General features: G+C 44.3%; 1 protein-coding gene across 1 annotated transcript; it reads left to right on the top strand.

The window, feature by feature from the left end:
* Positions 1-3,422: 3,422 nt before the first annotated feature.
* On the top strand, positions 3,423-4,871 carry LOC127575498 (potassium voltage-gated channel subfamily F member 1-like). The gene has a single exon (XM_052025432.1). The coding sequence runs from the start codon at positions 3,423-3,425 to the stop codon at positions 4,869-4,871; it is 1,449 nt and encodes a 482-aa protein (XP_051881392.1).
* The last annotated feature ends 6,346 nt before the right edge of the window (positions 4,872-11,217 follow it).

The following is an 11,217-nucleotide window of genomic DNA, read 5'->3' as shown; positions in this document are numbered from 1 at the left end:
TCGGTGCAGCCAATGCTAAGTCTCTGTAGGGAAGGACCACAGTATAGGCCCCTTCTGCTACTGCACATGGAGGTGCAGAGTTGGGTGGTGAAGCCCCTCAAACAATGAAAGGGGTATCACCTCGGAGCCACATAAATAGCAATGTTTGTTGTTTTTTTCTCTTTAAAGTTTACACTACCGAATGTATCAACCAACAATGTTAAGGTTCTGTTTTGCATTGTTTCTTCCATTGTATATATTTTTTATATTATGAATAAAATTTATTTTTGAAATAAAACAAATGAGAGTAAATGCCTTTCTGTTTTTTTCCTTTGGTTGAAAATGTATATAAATGGTGGTAGATTGGGAAATGTTCATGTACAGAGGGATCTGGGTGTCATTGTCACTGAAAATAAACAAGCAGAAGATGTAAGTAGTTAATGATAGTTGGTGTAAGTAAGCAAATGATAGTTGGTGAAAATAAACAAAAACTGCAGAGGCTGGAAATCTGAAATAAAAACAGAGAATACCGGAAACACTTAGCAAGTTGGACAGCATCTCTGGAGAGCAAAACAGATAATGTTTCAGATCTGGGGCCCTTCGTTAGAACTGGGGAGGAGAGAAAAATGTTAGTTTTCACAAGGAGAGAGGTGGAAAGAAATGGTGGGACAAAGGGAATATCCCTTTCTTATTCTGACAAAGTGTCCCAGACTGAAATGTTAACTGTTTCCATTTCCACAGATATTATCTGATCTGCTGAGTGTATCTAGCATTTTCTGTTTTCATTATAAATGATTGCTGGTCTTCATTTCAAAAGGTTTTGAGTACATGTCTTTCTACAATTATAGTGGATCTTGGTGAGACAACACCTGGAGTATTTAATATTGTTTTGGTCTCCTTACCTACGAAAATATATACTTGCTGGAGAGGAATTGTGACAAAGGTTTATCAAGCTGATTCCTAGGATGACAGGGCTATCAAATGAGGAGAGATTGGATCGACTAGGCATATATTCAGTAGGTCTGATAAGAATGAGAGGAGATCCCATAGTTATATTAATGATTTGGAGGAGAATGTAGGTGGCATGATTAGTAAGTCTGCAGATGACACCAAAATTGGAAAATGGAAAATGGAAAAACTGGAAAATGGGCAACGGAATGGCTGATGGAATTTACTCACACAGGTGTGGAGTGATGCATTTTGGGAAGTTAAACCAGGCCAGGACATACACAGTGAATGGCAGTGCCCCGGGGAGTGTTATTGAACAGCAAGACCTTGGGGTACAAGTACATTGTTCCCTGAAACTGGTGACATGGGTAGACAGAGTGGTGGAGTGGTGTATGGTATGCTTGCCTTCACTGGCCGAGGCATTGAGCATATAGGAGTTGGGATGTCATTGTTACAGTTGTATAAATCATTGGTTAGGCTGCCCTTGGAGTATTGTGTGCAATTCTAGTTGCTAAGCTGCAGGGAGGATGTGATTTAGCTATAATGGGTGTAGAAAAGATTCATAGGAATGTTACCTGAACTGGAGGGCTTGAGTTATAAGGAGAGAATGGATAGGCTGGTACTGTTTTCTCTGGAGCAAAGGAAACTGAGGGATGACCATATAGGGGTCTATAAAATTATGAGGGGCATAGATAGGGTAGATGGTCACAGTCTTTATCCCAGGGTAGGGGAGTCTAAAACTAGATGCTGAGTTTAGAGTGAGGGGAAAGATTTGAAGAGGATATGAGATACCTGTTTTTCATACAGAGAGTGGTACGTACATGGAACAAACTTGCAGAGGATATGGTAGAGGCAGGTACAAATACAACATTTAGACAGGTACATGGATTGGAAAGGCTTAGAGGGATATGGGCCAAATGGGATTAGCACAGATGGGCATCTTGATCAACATGGATGATTTGGGCTGAAGGGCCTGTTTCTATGCTGTATAACTATGAATTTATGAAACAATCAAAATGCCACAGCTGGATGCAGAGAGGATGTTTTTTCCTGTCTGGGAGTTCTAGAACCAGGGGTTACAGCCTCGATATAGGATAGGACACTTGGGACTGAAATAATAAGTAGTTTCTCCACTCTGGGGTGGAGTTCTCTGCCACAGAAGGCTGTGGAGGCCAAGTTACTCAATGTAATTAACGAGCTACAGTATATTTCTAGATACAAAAGTTGTCAAGAGATATGGGGAAAGATAAGGAATATAGCATTGAGATAAGGATCACCCATGATCCTATTGAATGGCAAAATAAGCTTGAGAGGCCAAATAGCCTTCTCCTGCTCTTATGTTTCTATGTTTACCGTGGTTAAATTACTTCTTCAGATTGCTTCTGTTAGTTATGCCTCTTCATCTACACTAATTTAAATCTGACCTACACGGTCAATTAGCATACTATTTTCTGCAAATCTGAGGACACTACCAACAGGTTCCACTCTACATTCCAATGGGAAAATGCTTTACAGTTATCCAGTGCGTACGGTCGTGATCCTGAATTCACAGAAGCAGAATTTTGTTTTGCAAACGGAAGATTGAAATAAGCAGTAGGACTAATGGCGATCAACAAGTTTGTACGTTACCCTCACCAAACGAAGAAAATAATCAATGAATGTCATTGTAGTTCAGCAAAACATAACACATGCGTTTTGTAGCTCTGTATTTTATCGCTATGTAATAAAGTTTGATAAATCGCTATGGTTCTCATGTGTTTGCTTTGTGAAACATGCAGAAAGCGCGACGGAGCTTGCAATATTTCCTTAACTATTTTCAGGCGCCATGGAGCTCTTTCACCAGCAGGGTGCGCGGCTGGCTTCTGGCTGCTGCAATGTGGTGGATGTGAAGAATTTCAGTTTGCGTCCAGGAGACAGATTATGTTACCTTTTGTGATCCGAACTGTTGACATTCTCCGGGGCTGTGGATTGCAGTGATAAAATGTGCCTCTCTCATTGTGTAACACTGCACAGGCTCTGCCGACAAGTTATCAGTTTACTGCCTGTTTATCAAACTGCCTGCAGGAGAAACAGTCTTTTTCAAACTCCACGGTTGTGAGGTACAGTTTTGTTCTGGTTTCATGAGATTAGCGACTTGACAGAATGCCGGGTGTTCGGTTGATTTGAATATATACCATTAATCGACTGCCAGATGCTGACGTACGAAGGTATTTGGATGCCTCTTCTGGGGGAGGTTTATAAGTAGGCGATTCCAACTTTCAGCGCGACAGATTTGGTGAATTTTGATCTAAAGCGCTTCTCTCGCTGTGGCCCACGACGAAGCATTTCCCTCCAATTGCAATCCAGGGGGATAATGTAATGGTCTGTTTTACATTTTCTACCTATAAATTTTACGAAATAGCGAGGCAGTCGATCCAAGTTGTTGAATTCAGGCATTCATAAAAGGAGCGAGAAGTGTGTCTGTTGAACTTGTCTCGGTGTGAGGCAGTTAAACCATGGGGACGGAGCCCAGAAGCCCAGATTCGAGTGAATCAGAAGCTTCGGAGGACCAGGAGCTGGTGGTGAACATCGGCGGCGCCCGCCACCTACTCTACGGGTACGTGGTGAACCGTTACCCGGAGAGCCGGTTGGCAGAACTCCTCCGCTGCAACGGGTACGAAGCCATCTCCTCCCTCTGCGACGACTACGACCCAAGTAAGAGAGAGTTTTACTTCGACCGAGACCCGGACTCCTTCAAGTGTGTGATGGAAGTGTACTATTTCGGAGAAATCCACATAAAGAAAGGGATTTGCCCCATTTGCTTCAAAAATGAGCTGGACTTCTGGAAGATCGACGTGGACTTGTTGGATGAGTGTTGCAAATGCCTGCTGGGCGAGAAGAACGACGAGCTGGAGGAAATCGCCAAGCAAGTGCAGCTCATCCTGGCCGACAGGGGAGAATCGGCGGATACCTGTTGGGGCAAAGCTCAGAAATTCCTCTGGAAACTGATGGAAAAGCCCGATTCGTCCTGTCCGGCCAGAGTGATTGCCGTCTTGTCTTTCCTGTTTATTCTGATCTCCTCCGTGGTGATGTGCGTGAGCACCATTCCCGAGCTCCAAGTGATGGACGAGGAGGGGAGCCCGGTGGAGCACCCAGCCCTGGACTCCATCGAGACGGCGTGCATCGGCTGGTTCACAGCCGAGTACATCCTCCGGCTGCTCTCGGCGCCCAACAAGCTGAAATTTGCACTTGCTTTCATGAACATTATAGACGTGCTGGCCATTCTGCCTTTCTACGTAAGCCTTATCCTTACCACAGTCGGGGCAACCCTGATGGAGCTGACGAATGTGCAGCAAGCCATCCAGGCTCTCCGGATCATGCGGATAGCGCGAATTTTTAAACTGGCGCGACACTCCAGCGGTCTGCAGACCCTCACCTACGCGCTGAAGAGAAGCTTTAAGGAACTGGGCCTATTGCTCATGTATTTGGCAATTGGCATTTTCGTGTTTTCGGCTTTAGGCTTCACCATGGAACAAAGCCACCCCGAAACGCTCTTCAAAAGCATACCGCAGTCCTTCTGGTGGGCTATCATCACAATGACCACCGTTGGATACGGGGATATTTACCCAAAGACAACTCTGGGGAAGCTCAACGCGGCCATTAGCTTTCTCTGCGGCATCATAGCGATTGCCTTGCCTATCCATCCCATAATTAATAACTTTGTCAGGTACTATAACAAACAGAAAGTGTTAGAAACAGCTGCAAAACACGAACTTGAACTAATGGATCTGAATGCTAAGGCCAGACAGTCCGAGGATTCCCGGCATCACCATGTGGATATTGTGATCACCAAAACGAGTAACCTCTCGCTCAGTAAGAGTATTATGAACACTTACAACGACACTTTCATTCCACTTTTATCAGAAGAAAAACTGCATCGAAACAGACTTCAGAGCTGCAAATAAACTAATAGTTTGCTGTCAGAACAGACTGGGAAATGTGCAATTTTATTAGGTGTATCGGAATGCCAACCCTATCGTCTTATCTCTCGCCAAACTCTGATACAGCAGCCATTTATGACTATGCATGCTTGATACAAAAAATATAAAGGAATATCGGATACTGTCAATGTTACTTAGCGTTACAATAAACCACACATACATAACGATTATTTGGCATCGATGATTATATTTCCATTTCTGACATTTTAGAAATAAGCTTTGGTCAGTACTAAAGAGAGATGCGTATATTTTACGAGTATTTGTAAAGTAACATTTGATTTTAATTAAATTAATGGAGAGTTAGATCCTTGAATTGTTACATAATGCCGGACAAAATAATATTCCCGAGTAGAAACTTCAGAACAAAACTATTGGAAGCGATTTAACACTGTGACTTACATTTACTGGTTTTCATAATAAATTACGCACGTACTGTATCATGATCTCTTGATAAAGTATAAATGTCGCACGTATCATGAACACAACCGGGTACAACATGAGAAAATTCTGGCAATTGTTGATCATAAACATTGTCATATGTTTATAAGTAATTTTGAAAATTCATAACTACACGTTCTTAACACTGCACCAAACTTGCCACAAACTACAAGAAAGGGGAAAGAATAAAATAATGGAAACTAAATTGAACCAGAAAATACCATACATGTACAATAGGTCAATCAAGATCTGTAATGAGAAAAGGGTTACTGATATTTTCTGTCTGTGGCACTGGATCTGAAGTAAATATTACCTCATTTTAGAAAAAAAGAGCAACACAGGCATACATATAATAGTTTAGAAAGTTTTAATATTTAAATACCCAAAATTACAAAGCAAATGCAAAATATTTAAACTTCATGCAATGGACTCAACTGTGAGGCATAGACCAAAATAATCTACTTTTATTTGAGTCCACTTTAATACATTTATGGAAAGTCATTCAATAGCTATCAATGAGATGATTTAAGTTAGCTGGGATAAGAAGCACAAAACTACAATGTTGTTGGCTACATGAAGAAGACTTATTTCGGTATTACTCTATTAACCATAGAGTAAAAGTGAGTGTGCATCAATCTCAGTGATACAGTTATAGTTTTATATAAATGAAATATTACCATTTTTAATAATGTTGAGAACTATTTAAAATTACTACTCATCTAGTAATGGAAATAATGTCCCAGCCCCTGGCATTATTACTTTCTGAACAACAACTTCTCATGTTATCCAACTTCAATTGTAGATTAGGTCTGCTGTATAATGGTTATATCCTTTGTATTTGAGCTACTTTTGTCACTGTGCAGTTCTTATTGACTATTTCTGTATTAATACTTGCTGTTTGACTTTAACTGTACAACTTTTGTATTTTCAATTATTCAAAAGCTATGAAAAATATCATTGCTTGAAAATCATGCTTTATATTTATAATGCTGGTATTAGAAAATATGGTCCAAATATAACAGATGTGTCTAACATACTGGTTGCATTTATCGATAATGTATTAAATCTTTAAGCTATGCATATCACATTTATAAAAGAAATGTCCTATGTAATCTGCCACGCTGCACTGCCATCACTGGGATAGGAAGATGTAACTAACCTATGGAAAATTTACATAGTGTTCCATATTAATGTAGACATAAAGATTTATGATGATAATATGTAAGGATGGAATATTTGACTTGAAATGGGGACTGAATTATATTTGTGTGTCCTAGTCTAGTTATATGTTATCCTTTAATCCAGTTTTATCTGTAGCCCATATTTTGTTGTAACTGCGTGCAATGCCATGACAAATCAACTGGTAAACATTACAAAAAAAACTAATTGTGAAAGTAATAAAAAAAAGGCAAGCAACCTTTAAGAAACATTGCACCATTGTATCATTGGCTAAATTTAACCTTCCAATTCATTCCACTAAAGTGCAATTTAATAAATAGTGACATTGGTATATCTGTTGCAATAGCATTACTCATTATTAAAGGTGGTGCTTACAGGTGAGATTTTACTACAAATGTATTACTTAATTTTGCCATCAATAAATGCTACAACTCTTAACATATTTGGTCAATTGAATGAATTTCAGAGGCATAGTACATTGTATTATGCAAATGAATACCATGTTTCATGCTAATGACTAGAAATGTTTTTTTAGGCAATATTGAAACAGCTTATAGCAAAACTTACATTTCCTTGAAATTAAATTGCATACATCAACTCAGAGTAGGACTAATCATGAAGCATGCCTATCTGAAGTTTGTGTTAAGAGATCCGAGTTTTGGTGGTTCAGCGAATCAGTTGGATTTGGTATTGGTATTGGTATTGGTTTATTATTGTCATTTGTACTGAGGTACAGTGAAAAGCTGTCTTACAAACCAATTGTACAGGTCAATTCATTACACAGTGCAGTTACATTGAGTTAGTACAAAGTGCATTGATGTAGTACAGGTAAAAACAGTAACAGTACAGAGTAAAGTGTCACAGCTACAGAGAAAGTGCAGTGCAATAAGGTGCAAGGTCACAACAGGGTAGATCATGAGATCATAGTCCATCTAATTGTGTAAAGGAACTGTTCAATAGTCTTATCATAGTGGGGTAGAAGCTGTCCTTAAGTCTGGTGGTGCGTATGTTTGTATCATGGGCTCCTCATTCTTAATCAATTATGACTCTTTATTCACTGAAGTATTACTTTAGATAGTTACATAAGAAAACCACTTACACTGCAGTTATTACAAGCCAAACAATAAATGCTTTTCCTCCTATGCTGGATTTGAAGTCTAGATCTTCAAACACTCTTTTCGACAAATAGTCAAAGATTGAGCTGCTGCACTGAGGACAATCAAGAATTTTATCATTGATCAATTTTATCATTGATCCCTGGGCCACGACCCCCACCGCTTGTGGCTCTGAGCTCAACCTCAGCCCCGGCTCCCCCCGGGCTGCGGTCCCCGCTGCCGACCCCAGCCCCGGCCACCCCCGGGCCGTGCCCCCCCACCACCTCCGACTCCAAGCTCGGCCCCGGCCGCCCCCAGGCTGAGACCTCTCACACTGCCGTTAGGTCCTACTGCTCTGCTGCTTTCACTACCAATCCCCACCCTCCCCTGGTCTCCCAAACCTCCCCCCACCCCCTTGGCCCACCTTCATTCCTCTGAGCCCTCTACTTCCTCCCACCCGACCTTCCCTGACCCCTCTAACTCTCCTCTCTCCTCCGACCCCTCCAACCTCCCCTGACCCCAGCTCCAACCCCTGCCGCATCTTCACCATCCCCTCCGATCTTCCCCTCTCTGAGGCTGGATGTTCTGTCCTCAGCAGGGGCCTTACCTTTGTCCCCTGCGCCCGCACCTCAACGAGTTCCACACCCGCCATGCTGCTGAGCTCTTCTTCCGCCACCTCTGTCTCCAGGCCTACTTCTTCGGCAAGGATTCCCCACCCCCCACTGATGATCCCTTCTCCTGTCTTAAGCCCTCTTCCTCCTTTTGGACACCTCGTCCTGGCCTTCTGCCCACTCTGGATCTCTTTATCTCTAACTGCTGACGGGACATTAACTGTCTCAACTTCACCACTCCCCTCACCTATTCCAACCTCACCCCCCTCCGAGCGCACTGCCCTCCACTCCCTCCACACCAATCCTAACCCCACTATCAAACCCACAGACAAGGGGTGTGCTGTTGTAATCTGGCAGACTGACCTTTACATTGTCAAGGCTAGACATCAACTCACAGACACCTCCTCTTACTTAACCCTCAATCTGGACCCCATCAAGGAGCATCAGGCCATTGTCTCCCGCACTATCACTGACCTCATTGCCTCCGGAGACTTCCCCTCTACAGCCTCCAACTCATAGTTCCCCTACCCTGCACTGCCTGTTTCTAGCTCCTACCCAAGATTCACAAACCCAGCTGTCCTGGTGGACCCATTATTTCTGCCTGCTCCTGCCCCACTGAACTTGTGTCCTCATATCTTGACTCCATTTTGTCCCTCTTGGTTCAGTCCCTTCCTACCTATGTCTGTGACACTTTGTATGCTCTCCATCACTTCAACAACTTCCAGTTCCCCGGCCCTGACCGCCTAATTTTCACCATGGACGTTGAGTCTCTGTACACTTCCATCCCCCATCAGGAAGGCCTCAAGGATCTCCGTTTCTTTCTCGATAACAGACCCAACCAGTTCCCCTCCACCACCACCCTCCTCCATCTGGCGGAACTGGTGCTCACCCTTAATAACTGTTTTCAGCTCCTCCTACTTTCTCCAAACTAAAGGTGTAGCCATGGGCACTCTCATAGGCCCCAGGTATGCCTGCCTCTTTGCCGGCTACGTTGAACAGTCCACGTTCCACGCTTACACCGGTAACGCCCCCCAACTCTTTCTCCACTATACTGATGACTGCATTGGGGCTGCTTCCTGCCCCCGTGCTGAGCTCGTCAATTTCGTCAACTTTGCCTCCAGCTTCCACCCTACCCTCAGATTCACTTGGTCCATTTCCGACACCTCTCTCCCCTTTCTGGATATTTCTGTCTCCCTCTCTGGGACAGATTAACCACAGACATCTTCTACAAACTCACTGACTCCCACAGTTACCTTGACTACACCTCTTCCCACACTGTCACTTGTAAGGACGCCATCCCCTTCTCCTAGTTCCTCTGCCTCCGTCGTGTCTCTTCCCATGATAAGGCTTTTCATCAGAGATGTCCTCTTTCAGTAACTGGGGTTTCCCTTCCATCACCATCAATGCTGCCTTTACCAGTATCTCCTCCACTTCCCGCACGCCCACCTTCACCCCCTCCCCCCGCTGACATAACAGGGACAGGTTTCCCCTTGTCCTCACCTACCACCCCACGAGCCTCCATATCCAACACATCATTCTCTGCAACTTCCGCTACCTCCAACGAGATCCTACCACCAGACACATCTTCCCCTCACCCCCTCTGCTTTCTGAAGAGATGGTTCTCTCCGTGACTCCCTTGTCCACTCATCCCTCCCCACTGATAACCCCCCGGCACTTATGCCTGCAACCACACCAAGTGCTACACCTGTCCCTACGCCTCCTCCCTCACCACCATTCAGGGTCCCAGACAATCCTTCCAAGTGAGGTAGCGCTTCACCTGCAAGTCTGAGGGAGTCATTTATTGCATCTGGTGCTCCCGGTGCGGCCTCCTGTACATCAGTAAGACCCGACGCAGATTGGGTGACCACTTCATCGAGCACCTTCGCTCCATCCGCCACAGTAGCCGGAACCTCCTGGTAGCCACCCACTTCAATTCCACATCCCACTCCCATACTGACATGTCTATCCATGGTCTCCTCTTTTGCCACATTGAGGCCAGGTGCAGGTTGGAGGAACAACGCCTCATATTCCGCCTTGGGAGTCTCCAACCTGATGACCTCAACATCGATTTCTCCAACTTCCGGTAACCCCTCCCCTTCTTTTTCTTCCCTCTTCTCCCCCCCCCCCCCCCCCCCATGGCTCCCTTCCCCCATCTCGATGACCTGCACATCTCATCTCCTCCCCTCCCCCATCCTTTATTCCATGGTCCACTGCCCTCTCCTACCAGATTCCTCCTTCTTCAGCCCTCGGCCTCTGCTACCTATCAGCTCTCAGCTTATTACATCTTCTCCCCCTCCCCCCCCCACCTACCTTCCCCCCTCACCTGAACTCACCTATCCCCTGCCTGTGTGTACTCCTCCCCTCCCCCCAGCTTCTTATTCAGGCTTCTGCCCTCTTCCTTTCCAGTTCTGATGAAGGGTCTCGGCCCGAAACATTGACTATTTCCCTCCATGGTTGCTGCCTGACTTGCTGAGTTCCTCCAGCACATTTTGTGCACTGCTGCAGATACATCCACCATCTGCAGAATTTTTTGTGTCTCTTTCATTGATCCTTGTCTTCATTGAGAGGTAGCACCCATGATATGGGAAGCAGTCCACATTTTCCTGAGTGTCAATGTGGATCTTTATTGTCAGAAGCAGTGTTATTAACTGGAGGTATACAAGTAGATGGTCTTCACTTCATGGATGTGAAGTATAAGGCAGCGCCTCCTGTAGATACTACCGATGGTGGCAAGGGATGTGCCTGTGATGTATTGGGCAGAGTCCACTACTCTCTGCAGTTTCTTACGTTCCTGCACATTTGAATTGCCGTACCAGACCATGATGCAACCAATCAGGATACTTTCAACAGTACCTCTGTAGAAGTTTGTTAGAATGTTCGGTGACAAGCTGAACCTCCTTAACCTCCTAAGAAAGTAAAGATGCTGGTGCATTCCTTATGATTGCATCTACGTGCTGGGCCCAGCACAGGTCATCCAATATGTTAACG

This window comes from Pristis pectinata, chromosome 10, assembly GCF_009764475.1.
Source record: "Pristis pectinata isolate sPriPec2 chromosome 10, sPriPec2.1.pri, whole genome shotgun sequence".
Classification (NCBI taxonomy): Eukaryota; Metazoa; Chordata; class Chondrichthyes; order Rhinopristiformes; family Pristidae; genus Pristis; species Pristis pectinata.
This window is presented reverse-complemented; position numbering and strand designations above follow the sequence as displayed.

Bases quoted from the DNA above. Each gene is read 5' to 3' on its own strand.
- LOC127575498 (XM_052025432.1), top strand. From the start codon at position 3,423: ATGGGGACGGAGCCCAGAAGCCCAGATTCGAGTGAATCAGAAGCTTCG.